Source organism: Aristolochia californica, unplaced genomic scaffold (genome assembly GCF_029961685.1).
Source record: "Aristolochia californica isolate CCGP_79_NKW_82.1479 unplaced genomic scaffold, dmAriCali1.0.hap1 SCAF_7, whole genome shotgun sequence".
Classification (NCBI taxonomy): Eukaryota; Viridiplantae; Streptophyta; class Magnoliopsida; order Piperales; family Aristolochiaceae; genus Aristolochia; species Aristolochia californica.
In genome coordinates, this window is record NW_027182268.1 from 1,832,906 (window position 1) to 1,856,049 (window position 23,144).

Below are 23,144 nucleotides of genomic sequence, written 5' to 3' on the forward strand. Positions count from 1 at the left end.
GCTAGTTCAGAGAAATCATCTTCAGACTCATCGTCCTCATGGTTAACATTAAGAAGAGGTGGCATATTTGAACTTTCTGTTTTTGCACCTAAATTACCAACAGCAGTGGAAGGTAGTTTTCCTTTTGATAAGTCATCATATTTGCAGAGCACCTGCTGCAAGTCATCATTCAATGTTAGACCTTGACAAAGAAGTTCCTCATTCCTGCAGGGCAATTAAATGGGTTTAAGTTAGCTTAAAGGTGAGAACCAATAGAATCAAATAGATAAATTAGTTAACAAGGGGATTCACCAATTCCTCGTACACATACGTTGTATTATTCACAAGAAGCATGACACGCTTTTGGTAAGACTGACATTGGTCAACAAGATCCACAATTACTTCTTGCTTTACACCCTGCACAAGAAAGCAGAAAATGAAGCACAAGAATAAGCAACTTCATGCAGATTTTCTCTTCCATTCTAAGGGGTCCGTTTGGAACCCCTAGAAAAGAAAAGAAAAGATCAGAAATGAGAATTTGACCATTATTATTCCCAAAAAATAGTTAAAAGAAATGAGAGAATGATTAAATTTTCCTTTTCACTAACTAATTTTTGGGAATAATAATGGTCAAATTCTCATTTTCTTTTCCATGGGGTTCCAAGCAGACCCTAGGTGTTTCCATCCCATACAACTTTTAATGGAACATACAATACATTTTGTATGTCTCCTTTACTTTTATAAAATTTGGCTCCATCTGTCCTGAAGCCTTCCACATTTCCTTTCTTCTTTTTATAAAATCATTTTTCTATTTTAAAGAAGAAAAAAAGAAAAACAGCAACGATCAAATTTTACAGTGAAAACTAAGATCATATAAAAATTTCTCAATTACATTTCAGTGAAAAATTAAAAGTGCTAGTCTCAATAACAAGCCCTTCTAAAAGGGAATTGAACACCCCAGCATCCTCTCACGACCAAATCCATTAGATGCACTATTAGTTCATACAGATATAAAGCAAACGACTAATAAAGGAGATAAAAAAAATATCAGTATGAGAAACTAAAGGCAAGTGAAATATCCTTGAATAAATTCCTCGCCAACATGGCTATAGTTACGAAGTTTAAGTAAAATAGTTTGAGATTATGAACTCCATAATCAAAAATTTTACTCAAGGCAATATAGCAACACTGTATTAGATATTACATTGCATCTCTTCCTTTACTCTCCTCTGTTTTGCTGCATTGTATCTCCTCATGCCAACAACTATGCTCGCACCAAGAGTAACAAAAGTTGAATTCCACATGGGAGGAGTTTTAACACCTATTTTATCAATTAACATAAACCTAGGGCATTGACAAGGTTATGTTCAAATGTCATTTCATGGAACAAATATTCTTTAGTCCATACACATTCTTCTTAAGTTTAAATCAATTTTTGAAAGATTATCACCTCTATGTATACACACTCATCTAGTGCTTCTAATCAACTTATGAAAGATAATCACCTCTGGACTGTGAGGGTCCAATGCGCTTAGCATTTCCATTAAAACATCTGCAATTCCACGGGCAGTTTGAATTTCCTCTACACTGCACTAGACACGCTTGTCAACTGAGGCAAATATAAAGCGAGAGTAGCTACAAGAATAGAAAATGTTTACACGCTAAGCATACAGAAAATGCATATGTACTGCTTAGAATAGAAAAGCACCTAAGAGCAGAAGCATCAGATTGGAGAGAGGCTTCCAGAGCAGGTTCACCATAGATGGAAACATCAGAATGGTGTGTGATTGTTTGAGATTGAGCAGGAGTAAACAAAGGTACACTATTCTCTCCACGGGGTGGATATTCTACTCCAGCATTCTGACAATTACATCAGAAATAAATTTATGTAAGGCTGACATTAAATGAAATCCAAAACTTGAAAAAATTACAAAAATAATAATAAACATATACCAGGCTATGCTTGCAAGGTATGCAAAATCTCAAGAAAAAAAAAAAAACAAAAAAAAATAATAAGTAAGACAGAACTCTATTGACCAACAAATCACTGGAACTGAACAAAGTGACTTAACGAGAATGAGGTAAAAAGCTGAAAAAGCAAAATCCATCACAAAAAAGGGATATTTTTGTTCTCATGACAAGAATCTCCTATTACAGAGCAGAGGATCAGAGTTAATAAATCTGATATTCAGACAATCCAATTTTTAATGCACATAGCACGGAAGAAAATGTAAGTTTACTTCATAAATCTAGGATAAGAAAATAAGAAATACGAACAGTATAATATGGCCCAAAAACCAAGAAAAAGAGAAGCACAAACAAGCGTAGCAAAGTTCAAATGTTCACCTTCAGCTCTTTATAGGCGGCATAGTACTGGGGATACCTCCCATTGGGACCTCCAAATGCCTCTTGCCAGGTATCTAGTAGAGTCAATATTTTTTCTCTCACATTTAAATCAGGCTGCACATCATAAATTTTAAGAAATTATAGAACAGCACAGATTTGATAACTAGAACTATAAGAAACATTGTAGATGTAGATGAAATTGCAAATACTAAAGAACTGAAAAATCAAAATCAGACAGAAACCTCTTCTAACCAAAAAATTGGGAAGAATCAAAATTGAATCAACCTGCCTCTTCCTCAGCCATTTGGAATAAAGCGACTCCCAGTAAAATGCTAATAACCTTTTCCTTTGTATTCATTACTCTCATGTCATCAACAGCGTCACCAGAGCTTTATCCCAACCATGTTAGAATTAGCTAGATAAATCCTTTGCAATGCTAGTGGGCCTGACCAAATCTGTCCTGACTCTCATTCATGTCATATTTAGCTTCCTCCATTTCTATCTAGCATTTCAACTAACTTGATACCACTTGATATGTGCAAAACACAACCATTTCAAACAACACGACCTCATGTTAACACCTAGTATAGGTACTTACTCTGCTATGTACAATTTGTTCTTACTCTGCGTCAAATACCAATCTCAATTGTAACACCAATACCACCAGCCCAACTTTTGTAACTGCTGCTTTATCATTTGGCAACACTCAGCTCCATAAATCAAGGGTTTTCTGACAGCTGCTTGTGAAATCATGCCTCAACCCAATTTGTTACACACCTATTACATAACACCCCAAACACTATTCTCCACTTCAACTACTAGGCGTTATGTTCTACATCCTCCATTTCCCCTTCCATAAGAATCAAGGCAAGGAGAGGGAAAGAGTGTCGACAATAACTTGGCGTCAATCTGCACCAAAGACACCTTTTTCTCGAATTCATTTGGGAAAGAACCTCTTGAATTTCACAATAAAATGACTGCTCGTGTTATCAGTCTTGGATTGGTTCATCATGGAAACCTTCATCAAGTCTTATGTATCTCTCCACATTTCCAGCTTCCTTATTGTTCTATGGAAATTGGAGGACTATATCCTGAAAAGTTGGAAGATTAAAGAGAAATAAGACGGAAAAAGAAGGAATATGAAAGAAGCTGTGTTGTGCAGCCTGCTCGTTAGGGGATAAGGATCAACCCCTAATCCTTTTATTAAACTCATTTAAGTGAATAAAATAAAAATGGACCAAAATGCCCCTTTATAAGTGAACATCTGCAGCAACATACAAAGTGGCAAAAAATAAAAGAAAAATTACAACTTTGCCAATTCTAACATATATTGATTTTTGAATAATCTTAACTTCCATAAATCTGAATTAACCACCTATAAAATGATTGAAATATACCTGACTTCTAATACTCCCCTCAAGTAACCCCAGTTTGGTACAAAATTTATTGATTTTTTTTTCTAGGAGCTTTTGTGAATAGATCACCAATCTGTTCTATGGTCCTGACATTTACCTTCCCACTGATCACTGTAACTCATACAAAGTGAAGATCAACCACTATAGGCTTGGTTTTTTCATGAACACAGGATTACTTGCAATAAAGATTGCCACTTGATTGTCACATTTCAACACCATTGGATTTTCAAAAGCAAGTGTAAACTCTTTTAAAGTCAATTTTATTCACATAAGCTCACTCGATGTGTAGCACAATACTCAGCCTCAGCACTTGAACAAACTACAACATTCTGCTTTTTGCTCTTCCAACTGATGAGATTTCCTCCCACAAACACAAAACCATATACCAGATTTTACTGTCCATTTTTTAACCAGTATAGTCTACATCTGAGTATCCTTCAACCTTTAGGTGGTCAGAGGGTGTATAATAAAACCATTTGCCAAGAGCTCCTTTCAAACAACGTAGAATCTCCTACGCTACCTCAAGATAAACTTTGAAAGGATTTTCCATGAATTGACTTACTAAACGTATTGAATGAAATATCAAGCCTTGTCTATACACCCAATCTCCAGTACATGATCCTCTCCCTTAGCAAGGTTCATCAAACAAATTTTGGCTCTTTACTAGTTTAGCTCCTCATAATCCATAATAATGCAACATATCCATAACATAATTTTTTCACGACAATACCACACCTTTCATACTCTTGGCTACCTCAATTCCCAGAAAATATTTCAACGAACCAAGATCTTTGATTTGAAAATGTTTTCCCAGATATACCGTCACTTCTTCAACTCCCTAAATGTCAATTCCAGATAACAAGATATCATCTACATACTCAACAAGTACCATAATACCAGATGTTCGATGTAAAACAAACAATGAATGATCACAATGACTCCTCACAAAACCAATGGTGGTAACAACTTCACTGGATATATCAAACAAGTCCCCGGACTTTGTTTCAAATCATAAATAGATTTGTGTAATTTGCATACCTTCACATTCTCCTCCTAAGCAATATGCCCAAGAGGTTGTTCCATATAAATTTTTTTTTGCAAATGCAAATCACCATATAAGAAAGCATTTTTAACGTTTATTGACTGCAACAGAAATTAAAATACGAACTATACTCATGCGAGACACTCGAGAAAGTGTGCCAAAAACATCCACTCCATAAGTTTGGGTGTAAGTCTTTGCCAACAATCATGCCATATACTGCTAAGCCATTCCATCAACATTTTATTTAATTATATACATCCAATGACAACCTACGCAGCCGCATCTACAGGAGAGTCAACCTAAGTTCAAGTCCTCCAAGTCGTAGTGCATCCATTCATCAGCTATTGCTTTCTTCCACTCAAGTAAACACAAGGCATCCTACACTTTAGTGAGGATGGTAACAATAGATAAGGGACAGCAAATGACCAAATTTGAGGTGACAAACCATGAAAAGAGACATATTCAAAGATAGAATGTAGTGTACCTTTCCTTTTGGGAAGATCCAAATCATCAAAGATAGGAGTAACAGGTTAAGAGGAAGATGGTCCAAGCACGACAATTGCGACTAAGTCATGCACCTGATGTCGTAACCCACTGCTGGACTGCAACATGTGCACCTTTCTGCGTTGATGCACTTGCAATGGTTTATTTGGAGGTGAAGTGGGAGTTAAGATAGGACTATCCATAATTGGGAGAGGTAAAGGAGACTCAAGAGACACGACAACAGTAGACGGAGACTCCAAAGAGGTAGAGAAATAAGGTGTACTTTCAAAAAATGTAACATCTATTGAAATTTAGATCTTCTTTTTCCTAAGACCATAATCTTTATATCCTTTCTAAGTATGGGGATAACCAAGAAAAAGACACTGAATAGCAGGAGGTGATAACTTATCCTTACATGGACTGATTGAGTGAACCAAACACCCGAGGTATGACTTCAAACAATGAAAAATTAGGGTTGAACACTTGCATGGTTAATTTTCTCCCCAAAACCAACGAGGGTATTATATTAATTAAGTAAAAAGATATGGGGAACAAATCTCCTATGACAAGGTTTGGTTAGAGGACCCACTTCTTGCAACAAAATCAACTGAGTGATTGATTTCCTTTGGGAATGTGGGCCTGTGCAACTATCTGATGAGGAGCACAGTTGAAAATTTCTTCCACCAAATCTAGCTATTTCGGTTGATACAATAGCAACTCCAAACAACATACACCAAGACACTCTTTCCTCTATCATTACCGTTATCATAACTAACAGTTTCATCCAATCATGTGGGTCTCGGCCACATAAATCCTCCACCCCTACTCTTCAACGCAGTATAACCCTCTTCATGTCTTGTCTCACAACCTTTCAATCCATGTTATGTGGCCTTTCTCCATTTGTTATCTCCGCTAGGCACAAACACTTTAGCAGGCCTCCTATAAACACAAAGAATATGAATTGATATGCACATTTTCTTGTCACTCATGTCACTCCTAAATGTTCTGATGCTTTTCTTTCTATTAGCAATCGTTCATCTCAACACTCTCATTTCTGAAGCATACAACTAGCAGATAACAGTCAAGAGAGAGAGAGAGAGAGAGAGAGAGAGAGAGAGAGAGAGAGAGAGAGAGAGAGAGAGAGAGTAAACGAGTCCAAAAATTATGAAAATTGGACCATAGGCATTTCTAAACTTCCTGAAACTAATGATACTCTTCTAGATACAATCTGAATATTTTGAAATGACCAACATACCCTTCCAATACATTTAACAATATGCTCACTGTGAAATTGCGAAACATATACATATACATATGTGTATATATACATATATATATAGAGAGAGAGAGAGAGAGAATTTGTAAATGCTAATATCTACCTAGCCCATCCAAATTTATTCAACGAGTGGCATCCTCCTTTATCTCACCATCCATTTGCATAATGGATTGGATAATCCATGAATCACAGAGAAAATATGGTCTTGAAGCTGATGCTTGTTGTAAGTCTAAAATGATAGGAAGAAAAATGTTTTGTTTGGCATTACTTAAGGCACAATCTGATATTTGCCCTATTAGAATACTCTTTTTCCATAACGCAGGCTCAAAATCTCAAATTAACTTACATGCTAGGTCTAAATTAACAAGGACATTTGCAGATTTTTATTCATCTCCAGTGTTTCTTCCTACACCGTTCTGCCTATATCATCTTGTTGAAGTTATGTAATATATCAAAAATGAGTTTTTTTAATGTTTGCATTTTAAAATTTTCAAAAACGCTCAAGCAACTCTCTAAATTCCATCATTGGAACTTCAGTACTTATATATCTCTTTGCATAACATTTTAACAACAAAATGAAAGGCTATGAAATATTTAAATTGGTTTATTTGATAGTAAGTACTTGCAACATATTCCTAATTGTCTTCCTCATCAAGTTTTTCCAGCTATAAATATATTATATTCACAAACCTGCTAATCATTCATGTTTTTTAATGAAGGATAGAACAGACAAAATAGATATCATACAAATATAGGATGAAGGAAAAAGTGGTGTAAAACAGATGTAAGAAAATATATTCATTCCTATAGGAAGAAAAGGGGGCATCTACCTTCCTGACTTTCTTTTAAGAAAATATATCTACTTTCATGACTTGTCCATTTCTCTTTGGGCCTAGTAAAAATTACCACCTAGGACACTCTAAGTCATGGCCAATTCCATTCTAAGTCAGTACTACCAAATTTCTTTTCTCAATGCAGAAGTAGATTCATTCTTATGCATTCCTAAAAGACATTCTGATGCAATATACATGAAAAAATTAGATACATGCAGTATAATTTAACAATGATCAATTAAGACAGCACATTTGTACCTTTTTCTTCACAATTTTCACCATTTCATGTAAGATATCACGTTCAACAATCTGAAGGTACACATTCTCCCCACAGTTTTTGCTGAGTGTCTCCAACACCTACAATCGTGACATACCTGTTGTATGAGACAACCTGCATGGTGCAGTGTGTACAATAGAAAAACAGCAGGTAATTGTCCTTACACAAAGAGTAGGCATTAGGGAACATGATTACCTTCTCAAATACAAGACAGCGTTTACGTGAATAAGAAAACTTAGCTCCTAACCATTTAGATTTTATAAGAAACACTCATTACTCAAGAGTTTTAAGACCTTCTATGAAATGCCACAATGACCACAAATTTCAATAGTACAACAACAACCACTCCCAAGCTCAAGTAAAACAATGGTTGTAGCTGACCTAATGTAGTTGAGTCAAAGCCTTCCAAGATGACTATAGGTCAATTATTTTGAGTTGGAACCAAAAAGATGCTCAATTTGCAGATTAACGAAAAATGTTAACAATTGAGAATTTTTCTGCGAGTTAACTAGATGAAATGATAGTACAAAATATGGAGACTTTTTGTTGAAAAATACCCAAAGGTTAACATGGAATATTATTTTCCAATGTCAAGAAATGAAAGGTTACTGGCAACAGTTGAAGCACCTAGGTGCTTGCTTGTCTAACTCAGCAAGCTGTCTGGCATCTTGGCTTAGTAGTCACAATTCTCTACATCCTACTACCTGTGACGGTACTTCACACATGCAATCATTAATCTTGCATTGGAAATGCCAACAAACTCAGTTGATAGTTTTGACTCAGTCAAGAGGCAAGTTATGCCTAGACAATAATTATCAAATTGAACTATCCTTGTTTATTTGTTTCTGAGCTTTAGGATTTCCAACCAGCTTCTTTCATTCACAGCCACATTTTCCAGTCAGATCCAGCTTCAATTTTCTTCCTTCTTCTTGTTCTTCCATCCAGAAACTGTACCACTGATTTTTTCCAGATACCGCAAGGGAGGTGGTAAGTCATGTGGAAATCGTCAAGAGAATTTCTTTACACTTGTTTGCAGGCAAATTCGAAAAAAATGTTCAGCCTTAATCAGATACAATCAATAATCAGATCTCAAACTCAATAAATAAATAATCCCAGATTAAATTATGTACTACTCATTTTTTTTAAGTAGTAAAAGAAGCTAATGCACACAATTCATGTCAGCCTCAATTCAACCATACAAATCCCAATATTTTTCAGTAAAAGAGAGCAAACTAAGAGGCTACCCCGGGAGAGTTGGTGGGAACACCAGTATACCACCAATCACCCGAGTTTATACTCGGAGGCATAGGGCCCACCAGGACCCACCACCTTGTGGTTGGGTGATTATGTATTTATGTAATTTTTATTTATTTATTTTTATCTTCCTGATTTTACGAGATTTATCAGTTAGTGAATTTATCTCTTTTTGAATTTTAAATTTCAATTTCTCTTTTATTAATGGATTGTAATTGGATTGGTGATTATTGAAGACGAATTAAGATTTTCTCTTTGCTTCTTCTCTTCCCGTTCTTCCACTTCCTCTCTATTATTCTCTTTCTTCTCTTCTTCTTCTCAATGCCCCTTTTCCCTTTCTGTTTCTATTACTTCCTACTCCAAACGCCACGTTCGGAACCAGAAAATTAAAGGATGTACCTTGTCCCACATCACACTAATCCTTCCAATAATGCATCAAACCCTTCATCTGAAATTTTTGAAATTTTCGATGCAAAACATGCAATATTGTATATCATTAGACGTTGTTCATCATCTATTTTGTTATGATTTTTTCAAAATATTTGAATTTTCTTCTTGCACAAGTGGGCTATTCTGTTTCTAGCAAGACATTTTTCTTGTGATTGAGGCCATTCATTTTCCTCCATGGACTCACCTCATCGCAGCTGAGACATTTACCTTTCAGACATTCTGACATAGTACCTGATTCCAAGTTGAGCAACCATACCCAAGTGTTTTACTTAAGTGGTCAAAATCTCATATCCTAAGGCATAAGGGATATGCTTTCTGGAGACATTGTCTCACCAAAACCTAGGTATTTCATACTATTTTTTTGGAATGATATGTCATCAAGAATCTTTTGGATTTCCAAAAAAACTAAAGACACTTTAATACTCACAACGAGAGCCAAAAGTTGTATTTTGGGATTTTTACTTGCTAGCCGCTTCTTAAGTGCCTTGAGAGCATCCTTTGCCTGCCTGCACTCCCACAAATAAAATAGAGGAAAAAATTAATAGGTTAAACTTGAGCTATGCAATCATTTTAACAATAAAAAGGATTACGTGAACACATTTACTAAATAACATTTCAAGGTACAGCCAAAAAGACAATCTAGATAAACTTTTATCATATATCTCACAGCTTCAGTCTTAGTTTAGAAAATTCCTGTTCTCCCTAAAGTAGTTCATTTTTTTTGGTGGAAAAACTCTAACTACTGACCAGTTGATTACCCGAGGCCCTCTAGAGGATGTTCATTATAAATTTTGCAATGCCATGGAGGAATCAGTTAACCATTTGTTCAGTCATTGTCCTTTTGTTTTTTTTGTTTTTTTTTTCTGTTTGGGGTGCTTTATCGAGTAATTTTTTGGCTTTCCATGGGTTTTCCACTGCATTTTCCAGATTTTATGATTGAATTTCTACATCAGCCTTTGTCTTCTCATGGTCGTTTGTTATGGCGAGTTTCCTTTGCAGCTACTGTTTGAGCTATTTAGAAAGAGCAGAATAATCGTATTTTTAATGGTAGACAGGATTTTTTGGGAGTGGTTGAAAAGATTATTCATTACACTCGATTTTGTGTCATTAAATTTTCTGGACTTCAATATTTTTCAAGCTCAATTCTCAGAGTGCATTGGCACCATATAACAGCCTCCTCTGACTCTCGAATCCCAGCCAATGAGCCTCGGTCTCCCCCTCTAAGAGGGCAGACTAAAACTCAAACTAGATGGGAGTTCAAGGGGTAACAACCCAGACTCTGTTGCAGGTGGGGGTGTAGTTTGAGATTCTTCTGGTTTTTGTCCTTTGGGTATACTTAGTGCCTTTGGATTGTTGTGATTCAACTCAGGCTAAACTCAAGGCACTTTTACGGGGAAATGAAGATTTTTTCTCAGAAATTTTTGGATCCTCTCATTATTGAAGGCAATTCAGCTGGTGTTATGTTGTGGTTTACTTCAAGCAAATCCATCCCCCCCAACCCCACCCACCCCACCCCCCAGCATTTTTTACATATTCGTGATGAGATTATGGAGTATTCTCAGCATCTTGACATTCAGTGGCTTCATCACATGTGCAGTGCAAATGGGCTGGCAGATTCCTTAGCACAATATGGAGTTGATTTTCCAATTTTTTTAGTGGCTGATTCCTTTCCATTTGATGTTGATTAACTTTTTTGGATTTTTGTTCTAGTTTGTTTAATAGCGGCATGTTCCGCATCTTTTGCACATTCTTTCACCCTTGAATGAATTTTTCATTTTCATCTTTTGATTGTGTGAACAGTGACACAATTATAGCATACCATAAACATAGAATAGACTAACTCAACCAGAATTTCCGCTACAATTTTCTTATTTCAACAGAGGCACACATTCAACTCAAGGCATTTGAACCCAAGAAATGCAAGCCCTAGACATCAATCCATGAAGTCAAAAACATCTTTTTGCTCATACCTAGAGCTTTCTAACATAGAAAAAAAAAAGTGGGAAAGTAGAAGAAGATGCAGGATTTCAAGAGCAAATAAAATAATTTTGTTCCATATTTGGCTAATTTCCAAGCAATTAATTAATTGATTTGTAAGACCTACATCAATAATAGAAAACAATAAAAAAGTCCAAGAAGAACATGCCCACCATTACACTCAATGATCAAAGAAGGTAAGTTTTCATTTCCAATCACCTTTAGATGAGGTCTTGGATAGTTTTAAATCCTTGACCAATATTGGCAAATATTTAGTACGTTTATGAAAATAGCAAATGAATCAGGAACCAAATCCTCCTCTGCCAATATGAATAGATCAAACGAATCACCATATGGCAAGTACTAAAAATGGAAATTCCATCTTCCTTTAGACTGCTTTTTTGTTAAAGTGATCCTTTGACTTAGCTTTAAAACTGCATAAATGCAAAGTCTAAGAAAAGAATCATTGATTGCACAAAGGTATACAGAAGCAATGTTGACCAATGAAATAACATCATTTGGCATTGATCCTGTCATCATTATCATCATTGTTGCAAGAGCCTTCTCTCAACCCTATCTGGATCAGAGGTATCTTCCTCTCCATTCTGTTCTATATTTTTCTACATTGACAGATCAGCCACCTTTGCATCTTTCCTGACACCTCTGTCCATTCAATTTCCAGTCTTCCTCTAACTCTCATTGGTCCATCTACCCACATCACCAACATTCCTCTTACTAATGAATATACAACTTCAGTCTTACATGCCCAACCCATTTTAGACAACTCTCCCTTATCTTTATTTATATCTTCTACTCCAATGACTTCCCTAATGTATACATGTATTTCTATTTTATTTTTCCAAACATCCATCTCCTTGTATTTGCCACCCTCATCTTTTGGAGGAAATATTTCTTCATTTTCCAAAAATGAAAATCTGCTACACAAAACAATGGTTGTATAACAGCCATCTTATGAAGATTTGTCTTAATCTGGTTTTCATATGAATTACCCAACTAAAACAACAATATCCTATCTTCAGCAGCATCCTTTAGTTCCATGAGGCTGAAAATAAAACCAGATGTTGACTTAATGTTTAATTGTTTTCATCACTGAAAACCAATTTCTCCAATTTGGATAAAAGATGTCCCACAGAAAAACTTTTATCACAAATTAATGATGCAAGCGGAAATGAATCCCATGGACATTGAAGGAGTTAGGGAATGCAGAAATCATGATTCAAAGAGTTTTTTGAAGTAGTCAAAACAGACATTTCAACTTGGTAAAAAGAAACCCACAACTGTTTTGGTGACATCTTTCCTAACTGAAAGAAGCTGGTTCCAACTTCCACATTACCTAATGCATGGCAATATTTCATTTGCATGTAGACTTACTGATGCAGACAAGTTTGGTTAGAATGCTCAATAGGGAGCCTAAAACTGAAAAATAAAACAAGGTAAAACTTGATCACTTGAAGAGCTGGAAGATAAATTTGAAATGATGATCTCTCAAAAAAATACAGGCAAGAAGATCCTTAAGTATTGCTAAAAATATGACATTTTAATTAAAAAATGTTTGAATCTTTTAACCTTCATATAAGGTCAACAAGTGCAAGGAGTTAATTTCCTGCATAAGGGTATTCCAGTCATTTGACTTCAGTTAGCAAACTTATTTATGTCTTCTTCTTTTGTGCTGTTAGGCTTTCAGTTAATAAGCATGTTATTATTGATTAAAAAAGGCATTTTTAGAGTTTATTTTGAATAGTGAGAGGCAAAAGTGACACTCTGTAAAGAAATAGAAGGTTGTTGGGTTTAATCCGGTAATCTTAGACCCCTCCCTCACCTCAGTTATAAGAAATATGGTTGTTTTCACACAAATCTCTAAATTTATGTTTAGCTTGGATTAACAAACTTTAAAACAGAACAACAGCAATTCTTTGTACGTCAGATTCCAGTTGAAGCAAAAACTTTCTGCATTTCGGTTTAACCTACAGATGTGAAGCGCATCTCAGTCATTAGAGTGTGTCGTATTTACACCTACATAATTCATTTTCCAGACAAACTTCTATCCAGTAAAAGCCCCTACCCCCAATTGCTATTTGATAGTGCAATATAATTCGAGACAACAAAAACCGAAAGCCCCTACCCTCCCAATACCAGTTGAAGCAAAAACTTGCTGAATTTCGGTTTAACCTACAGATGTGCAGAGCAAACTCAGTCGTTAGGGTGTATCTTATTTTCATCTACATAATTCATTTTCCAGACAAACTTCAATTCAGTAAAAGCCCCTAGCCTCCCAATTGCTAATTGATAGTGCAATTTCATTTGATACAACAAAAACCATACAATTAAGGTAATAAGTAGAAAGCAAGAAAAAGAACCATACACTGGATCCATATTGATGATATCACATATCTCAAGATTGATCGCCCAATCTGGACCAATCAGCATGTCATTTGTAGCCCTTTCCACGCAAGCTGCAGCATTTGCCATATGCACTCTTGCTTCCACTAGTTTCCTCTGACGACAACAAAACTAGACAGTCAGCTACAAATCGTTTTTCAAAAACATACACTGAAATGACTATGACACAAGCAAATGATCTTTAGATTCCAAATAAGTACCATTGAGACCAAACTAGTGCATCCTACAACCACCTATCCACATAAGTAACAAATGGATATGTAAAAAAAGAAAAGAAAAAAACGCAATGATTCCGACAAATTACGACTGCCGAGTTGTGATTCAAAAGCGTAATTTTCACATACTCATCGACAGAATGTCTTCCTCGGCCAGTATAAGAGTCGAATAAACATCTGAATTCTATTAAGCAACCAAAATAAGGATATCTAATTTCTGACAAGCTATCTCATCTTTGTTGTCGGAAAATTTCTCTCTCAGATTGGCAGAAATGGATAAAAAGAATTCCGCCACTTCTTAGATTAGTATTTCACTATTTTTTCCATTTCACAAACAAAAATGAATCAACAGGAACCGTAGATGAAGAAAATCATTTAGTCACTAAAAAACGCGAACTGATCAAACCCATAAAATAAAGAACTGAAAACTCCTCACACCCCGAAGCAAATAACAAGACCAAATGAATCCAGCCAACAAAAACGATAAGAACCGACTTCTCAGATTTCCCTCATTTCAATCAAATCAATTCCCAACACAAACCCACCAATCGAAAGCGAAGACAACCACGTATACCCGATCAAAAGTTCAGAAAAAAACACAAAAAAAAACAAGAGAGATAGAACCACACCTGACACCTCCAATAAAAGAACCAGAGAGACGAAGAGAAGAAAGAAAGTTGTGGGTACGCGATATGTCCTCGGTACAAGTCAGTTCGTTGATTTTTTTTTAAAATCTCTAGTACTCGAGAACTTATGGAGTACTGGTTGTGCCTCTTCTACCTCTGAATTCCTCGTTTTTTCAGATATGGCGATATCTTTTCAGTCCCATCTGCGAAAATTCCTATAATATGCAGTAAGCGCGTGACACGCAATCTCTCAATACCGACTGCGATGACTGGCGACCTTTTGTGGATATCTCACGAAATGAACCATATATTTGTTCGGAACGTGGGGCCAGTGTTCAGTGTGGCCCACAAGATTTTATCAAATTGGTGGAGTCGACGAATTGCGATTGTGGGCCCATATTAGAAATACTAATGCATTTTGAAAGAGAAATAAAATAATATTTTAGAAAATTAATAAATTAATAAATTTTAAAATAACCTTATTAAAAATAAAATTTTAGTTATTAAATATTCACATTTAAAAATCCTATTAACCAATTTTATTGAAATGGTTTTACTAATTAATAATATTTTTTACCCACTTCCTTCTAACCAATTTTATGATTTATGCTTAAAATTAAAATAAAAATTTAAAATATGTAAATTTAATAAATTGGTTGTCATTTTTATTTATTTTTCAAATGTAATTAAATTTTAATCATTTAGGTATCTTTTTAGCTATTAAAATTGAATTAGTTGTGATTGTTATATTTTAACAAGGGAAAATAAGGTACTTTTAATTATTTTGAAACAATGTTTAAAGGATTCCATAGTATGCATTACAGAAGGAGCAAAAGAAATATTTTTTGTTATCTAGTAGGATTCAAGAAATTAAAATTTGGTAATAGGGCTTTTGGGATCATAATTTTATTTAGGGATTTTTATTATTTTCATATTAAATATATTCAATTTTGCAAGAAGAAAATGGGAGATACTTGGGTTTACAAAACCCTTTCTCCTATTTATAATTTAAACAAAATCAACCCCCTATCCTGTCCAAAGGGTCTCGCTCTGGAGAGAAGAATCCTTTTGTAGACAAGTGTTTAGTCTGCTAGTTTGACCAGCTTCTTTACATGGACCGAAGAAGACACATAGCGGAGATGACTGAGTGGTCTATGCTCGGGGATATTCTATTGTGAGTCTTCCATAGCAACAAATTGGTAGACATGCACTCTTGCACAACGAGAGCACTAGACGTGCATGAATCGGTGCAAAAGACCAGGATGCAAACAAACTATTGTTTCATAGAGAAACAGATACCATAAAGAGGAAATGAACTTATCTTTTATGAATCAGCTTAGGCAATCTTCTTCAAAATGAATGCCTATGAAATCTTCATCATAAATCATCATCTTCATGTCTCATAATCTGAGCAGCAATGAAGCAAAGAACGAACAAGGACAAGACAACATCAACAGCAAGTCGATCATCCATCGAGCAATATCAAGTTTGGAATTCATAGCTAGGAATCCTAAAAATCAAAGCTTTGATACCATGTTGATTTTTAGGACTTCATGGATTATATCTTGGGCAAATGAAGAGAAAACACGGTGAGAAGAAAAAGGGAGAAATAATAGGGTTATGGACTTAGTCCAAACCCTCCCCCTTCAATTATATTTATATATGTTAAAAGTACAATATTATAATTATACCCTTTACCCTAGTAAGAGTAAAGAAGAGATAAAAAATATAAAGTAATTATATCAATGACACTCTAATTACATTATATCTTCCAACACCTTAGAACAAGCCCTATCTCTTGCCCTCTCGCTACTATTTTTGCTCCTTGTAAAATCATTGAGGAGAAAATATGTTTTCCATATGTCTTTTGAAGGACAATCACGGACTAAAAAGAATGATGCAATTCAAAAACCTTTTTGTTTTTGCGAAACTCTTACCCACAACTCTTTCCAATAATTGGAGCATAAAGTCTCCTCTTGTTGATAGCAGTGATGGATTTTAATTGTGAATATGAATTTTCTCTAACTAAAGTTTCTCATTAGAAAAATAACGTTTGCTTCACCAATGTGTTTTTTATCGCACCAAGACTTCTACAGTGTCTGAGACGTTGATTGTTCTCAAGGCCCAAGATCTATTATGCCTCCACAAATTTCTTTGTTGGAAGATGGGTTGAAGCCTACATGACCAAGGAAGGCCCACACGCTAAGAGAGGTGTGTTAGAAGATGGGCTCAAGCCCACACGACCAAGGAAGACTCACATATCCAAGAGAGTTGGAAGATGGGCTCAAACCCACGTGTCCAAGAGGTGGCATGATGGTAAATAAGAGGTCATCTCATAAAGATGAAACTAATGTAATTAGTTTAAGTTTTTTGTCTTTTCTTCACTTTTCTAGGGTACGAGCATAATTATAATATTATACCTTTTATTCATCTATCAATAAAGCTTCAGGGTGAGGGTTAGGACGCAAGTCCATATCCTCTTCCTTCTTTCTATTTTCTCCCTAACATGTCTTCTCTCCTTTTCTCTATGAGCCAATCCATGAAATCCTGAAAATCAACGTGGTACCAGAGCATTGATTTTCAGAACTCGTAGCTATGATATTTTTAGAATTCCAAACTACTCGATTCTTTGCTTCCCCAATCTTTTACTCAGATGAACTACTTAGATTATTTGTTGCTATTTTCTTTCATTTTAATTTGTTGATTTTGTTATCTTTGGCTGGTCATTGGTTCTCTGGTATATTACTGCTACATCCCCTAGTATACTGTTGTCGAGGTGTCGTTGGCGTTTCATCAAGACGTGATAAGCAGAACCTCTGATATCATCCATCTCGACTCTCTTTCGTATCCCCAAAGGATTTGGTTTTGAGGGAGCCATTTCACCAGGCGGTGACAGGGAGAAGAAAAAAAATCACACGATGTGCAGAAGCACAAAGGAAACAAAAATAGAAACACCCCACTAGAAACAAACTTCCAGTGGCTCCACCATTGATCGAAGTGGGTCTATTTCGGCATGGGTCCCGTCGTAGTTGCTCCGATAGCGCAGAAACAGACCACGCCCCTAACAACAATCATTAATGCTTGATTCATCCCTAACAAGAATACTATTTTTTTTGGGTCTCGTTGGCGACCGCATCCCTAGCCTGTGAAGCTTGATTTCTCCACTTGCAAGAAATGACCATTCAGTAGAAGTCCATCAGTCAGAATCTGATCTTCGGTGACCTTTGTTGGAAGATGAGTTTAAGCCCACATGACCAAAGAAGACCCACATATCCAAGAGAAGTGTGTTAGAAGATGGGTTCAAGCCCACACGACCAAGGAAGACCCACATGTCCATGAGAGGTGGAAGATGGGCTCAAACCCATAGACCAAGGAAGGCCCACACTTCCAGGAGTGGTGGCATGATGATAAATAAAGAGTCATCTCATAAAGATGACATTGATGTAATTAGTTTTAAGTTTAAGGGGCATAATTATAATATTATAATTTTACTCATCTATAAATAAAGTTTCAGGGGAATGGTTAGGACACAAGTCCATAACCCCTTTCTTCCTCTTGTTTTATCCCCAACATGTCGTCTCTCATTTTCTCCACGAGTTAATCCATGGAGTCTTGAAAATCAACATGGCATCAGAGCATTGATTTTTAGGACTCGTAGCAATGGTTTTTTAGAATTCCTATCTTACTGTCTCGACTACTCATTCAGAGTTGGCCTACCCACATTGTGATTTCTTTTGAACTTCTTTCAATTCCCAATTTTTTATATTCTACATCGTTTCCTTGTTTTTTTTTATTCTCAACACGAATTTTTTTCTATGGATAGATGGTCTAAAATCAACATATCTCAAGAGGCCTTTAGACCTTCCTTTCTTTGGGTCATCGCGAACAATTTAGATTTTGGGCCCTGGTCATGATTTGAGGACATCCTAGCTCGAAGTGGGTTGGAGCCAAATCCCTCTCATTGTTGCATTTTTTGGTTTGTTTGACCAAAAAGTTGTTACAAGAACTGAGACATGTTGCCAGTGTTTGTGGTGACCCAAAAGCTATTACAAGAATTGAGTTGGAGGAAAATGGACATGTTGCCAGTGTTTGTGGTGGCCTACTCTTGCTTTCGGGTGTGAGAATCCAATTGCTATTGCTTTACCATTAGGACATCAACATAAAGATGTAATGCATCTTCCAGGAGATACCATCCATAACCTCTACTAGCTAAAACAATGCAACATGATTTTCAAGTCCTTGGTAACCATGGCTAGCAAATCCTTCTCCTGATTCCACTCGGCGATCTTGATAAGAGAAGCTATTGGTTTATCAAATTGGAGCTGAAATGGGACTCGTTGCTTTGATCTCGTTGACTTCTATTGTGTAAAGACGGCATGACCCCGATGGATGGAGACTGAAGAAGATGATTAAACTTCCAGAGTTACCAAAGAGCGCACACAAAGTTGCCATTATTGTCTTCACTGGAACTTCCCTATTTTCGTTGGTTATCATCGTTGTTTAGAAAGATCACGACTCAGTGCCATCGAATCGATGCTCTTAACCTTGTTTTGTCCTTCGCTGGATCTGATTAATCATTTTGGCATTATGGCTTATTCTATTGCCTATTTGATTGTTGTTGTTTCTCTAGCTATCCAGCGACTCCATTATTAATGATGACGGAAGTTTATTTTTGGAAAATTATCCAAGGTCGTATTAGTCGTTTCCATTGTTTGCTAATCACTTTGTTGGACCGTGCTGATTGTTGCCTACTTTTCGTAATTCTTGCTTGTCTCTTCACTATCTAATTGCCATCACTTTGTTGGACAACACTAATTGCTGAAAAGTTAAGTTGATTGATTAGTGCACCTAGACCGATCGATCAGGCCATGATTTTACTGATTGTGTAATGCATGTACGATTGATCAATGACAAGGGTATGATCAATCATGAATTGTATCCCTCATTCACATACTTTTGTATGATCAATCAAACAAATGGTATGATTGATCATTCTTCACAGTTTTTCAATGCCTAGACTAAGTTGATTGATTAGTCAATAGGAGATGATCGATTAGTCCACAAGGGATAAGCGATCATGATTTATAACACATTCTAGCCAAGTTTTGTTTGATTGATTAATCACTTCTGATTGATTAGTCATGTTTTATATTTTGAGCTAGTGCACATTCCAAATGATCAATAATTAGTAGATAATGATCGATCATGCCATTGTCAAATTTCTATTATAGGTTTCAAAGCATGAAGACATCATTTCCTAAGTTATTCTACCATGTTAGAAAGATAGGTATGCATCGGTAAAACATGTCATGCATGCAAAATATCATGTAGCTCAAAAAAATTTAATTGTACCTCAAGTTTGAAGAATTAAGCTGCTATCTTACATGAATAAAGTTATCGAGATTTGTTTGAATACTTAGACTCTAATTTTCAATTCTTCGTTTCTTCTCTTGTGGGTGCTTCTTCAAGATGACTTGACACATATATGGAGCTTGAGTTATTGAGATGCTTATGATTGTTCTATTGCATAGACCTTATTTTTTTTGTCTCTTGAAGGAAAGACATTTAAAATGCTAAGCTTATAATTATTAAAATAATTAAGTTTTGTTATCATCAAAATATGCATGGGAGTCAACATATGCATGATTGGAAGACACATGCCTAAGGACTAAGTAGTAGTTTAAACAACTGGAGGCCATCCAATCGCTTGACAATTGATCAAATTGTAGAAAAGAGAAAAAAAAGTTATTGTTTTAAACCATTCACCTAGATGATTGAAGAGTTTGGCATACGAAGATATGAAGAAGAAGAGGCTATAATGAAGGTCCACCTACTAGACTGCTTGTTTTCAAACATTAGGAGAGAGAGAAGCCTCTATTAAGTCTCGTTCACTCATTTGATTGAACGTCCCATGCAATGAAAAACAGAAGGAGATGTGGAATACCCAAGTAGACTATCCTAATGGATCTACTCCATCCAGACAATAAGAGAGAGAAAAAGCATTGTAAGCTCCTGTGTAGCCAACGATTTGGACGCTATGACAAATTTAAGAGTAAGTTATGAAGATCACCTAACCACACTTGAAAACAAAATTAGACATTATCACCATAATTTGTTTAACAATTGGAATCATGAAGTTACATTTTTTTATTGAAGTTTTTGTAATGGATTTAGCCTAATTTTGTGAAATGACAAAGTGTCATTCTTGGGAGAAATGACACTCAAACTCAAACAACTAGTTGTTGTATTGCTTAATCTCATCTATTTAAAAGGATTTTGCTACCCATATTGTTGACCACATATTGCTATAGAAAATTGAAGTCTTCTCACACACTTCCATCATTCTAATACGATATGAGATTTCTAAAAGAGCCAAAACCAAGTGTACATAAAAAACAGCTACATATTTGGGCTAAAGTTTTGAAAAATCATTTCATATACAATATTTTCAAGCTAAAATTAGCTATAAATGAAGGCATTCACAAATAGCTCACATTCCCAAGGGATGTGAACTGAACTCAACTGAACTTACTGAAGAGAAGAAATCAAGAAAAGAAGAAAAGCAAAATCATTCTTCTTGAGCTAAGTTAAAAGCTCGAGTGCCCTCTTCGCACAGTGATTTCTGAAATTTGTGTTTCAGAACAACATCTGAATCTGAACCACCAAAACAGGGCGGGAGAAGGGGAGGAAAACAAAACGCAGGGAAGAGAAGAAACCATTTAGCAATACCAGTATCATGTCAACTTACTTGGCAGCCAATTTCTTTCCTTCAACTACTCAGGAATAGTTACCAGAACCGGCCGCCATGCCCTTCTCAAAATCCGATAACGAAACGCCCCCATCATATTCCTCGCCATGCCAGTTCCCAGTTCCACCCGATTCGTTCTTAAAGGTTTCCTAACCCTGTCGATCCTGCCCACGTTCGCGTTACTTTCGTTCTTGTCTGCTAGCGGCGGCGATGAAACGAAAAGATCCTTCAAGGTGTGGCTCAGGTACGCCTTCTTCTGAACTTGATCCGTGGCGATTTTCACACATTCAGGTGGAGCATCGGGCGATTGGCTCCTACGGCGACTTACGGTTCGGGTAAGAAGATGCCGGAGGGTTTTTCGGCGACGGAGATTGAAGACATGCCCCGGGGATGGGCTTCTGGAAGGACTCCCAGAGACTGCACATTGGGTTGCGAGTAGCTTGAACTTATGCAATGTAGTCATCTCCTCTACTTCTTCATCTTCCCTTTATTTTCCTTCATTCTTGCTGCAGTCCCCTGCTCTCGGATCTCTTCTGCAACTCGGTCTGAAGCTAAAAGTTAAAAGAAACCACGGAGGAACGAAGGCTTTTCCCGTTAATCTCCTTCTCTTCTTCTGCTGCTTTACCCGGTAGAGTGCACCTTTTCATTAAATGAAGGAGAAGATTGCCCCGTTTGGGATCCAAATCCGATCCAATACGTTTGTGATTTTGAAAGACTGACTGTCTGTCTTTTAGAAATCGTAATCTTTTGGTGTGGGGATCATGTTTTCCGATGCAGGATACATGGAGTCTGGGAGCGTGTGCGCCTGCCATCATTTCCATGGTTTAGACCCAGAAATCGAAAAGAATCGCCTCCATCAACGGAAATGTCTCCCTTTATTTTTAAGAGTACGAGCAGCAGAACCCGTCCACTGTTCATAAATCACAGCATGGGAACCACACTCGCTTTAAAAAAAAAATTATGATTGATATAGTTTCTGTTGAACAAAAATTCGATAATCCATATGAACTTTATAACCATAACATATCATTGAGATCGATTTTTGGAGTAATAATTCCTTGGTTTGTAGCACAATTGCATTGCCCATGGTAAATTAAGGTTCTGTAGGGGCCCTTTCGATTTTAGGATTGGGAGGGAAAACAGGATGAAGAAAAAGAGTTGGGTAGAGTTTTGAAAATAAACTACATCCCACATCTTATTAGATCCTACAAAAGGAGAAGATCAACGCGGAATCAGAGCAGGTAAAGATCTGCGATGGACAAGGGGAAGAAGATGAAGAAAAAAAAGATAAAAATAAAGGAAAAAAGAGGAGTTTCTTTCCTAATTCGCGTTTTCCATTGGATTTATCACTCTTCTAACATAATTTTCATATAGAAAATTATATACCATTGGAAAGATCTTTGAGTTTGGTTTCCAATTCAAAAAAAAAAATTCTTAATAAAATTTTTTGTGACTAGAACATCCATGTAAGGGGGAGAACAAGACGAAAACTATAAACAAGATGTGAATAAAAACAAGATGAATCAAAATAAGGTAATCACTATTCTTTTTCAAACCACACAAGATTAGAATTTCTTTTTAACCATACAAGTTTCTTGACCAAGATTATTTGCAAGTTGAGGGGGAGTGTTAAAAGATACCCATGTGTGTAGGAGTGGCATGACTAGTAAATAAAGAAAAAATTCATAGAAATGGCATAGAATTGTAATTATGCATGTTGTTGTATATCTTATTATGTCTTTTCTCTTTGAATTGTGTAGTCATTGTAAACATATTTCCACAACTATAAATACAACCTCAAG

At 36.1% G+C, this 23,144-nt stretch overlaps 2 protein-coding genes across 2 annotated transcripts in view; both read right to left on the reverse strand.

Moving 5' to 3' along the window:
• The window catches only part of LOC137936178 (TOM1-like protein 3), a 15,526-nt gene extending 685 nt beyond the window's left edge, over positions 1–14,841 (reverse strand). The window contains exons 1-9 of the mRNA XM_068780742.1: positions 14,598–14,841; positions 13,716–13,849; positions 9,783–9,861; positions 7,633–7,731; positions 2,326–2,439; positions 1,688–1,839; positions 1,485–1,566; positions 311–396; positions 3–204 (exon numbers count right to left, since the gene is read on the reverse strand). Of these exons, the coding sequence (XP_068636843.1) occupies positions 3–204; positions 311–396; positions 1,485–1,566; positions 1,688–1,839; positions 2,326–2,439; positions 7,633–7,731; positions 9,783–9,861; positions 13,716–13,822 (921 nt within the window). The 5' untranslated portion in view covers positions 13,823–13,849; positions 14,598–14,841. The remainder of the gene's footprint in view (positions 1–2; positions 205–310; positions 397–1,484; positions 1,567–1,687; positions 1,840–2,325; positions 2,440–7,632; positions 7,732–9,782; positions 9,862–13,715; positions 13,850–14,597) is intronic.
• Positions 14,842–21,075: 6,234 nt separating this feature from the next.
• LOC137937847 (uncharacterized) lies at positions 21,076–21,908 on the reverse strand. Its single transcript, XM_068783031.1, has one exon. The coding sequence runs from the start codon at positions 21,803–21,805 to the stop codon at positions 21,368–21,370; it is 438 nt and encodes a 145-aa protein (XP_068639132.1). The 5' UTR covers positions 21,806–21,908; the 3' UTR covers positions 21,076–21,367.
• Positions 21,909–23,144: the final 1,236 nt, after the last annotated feature.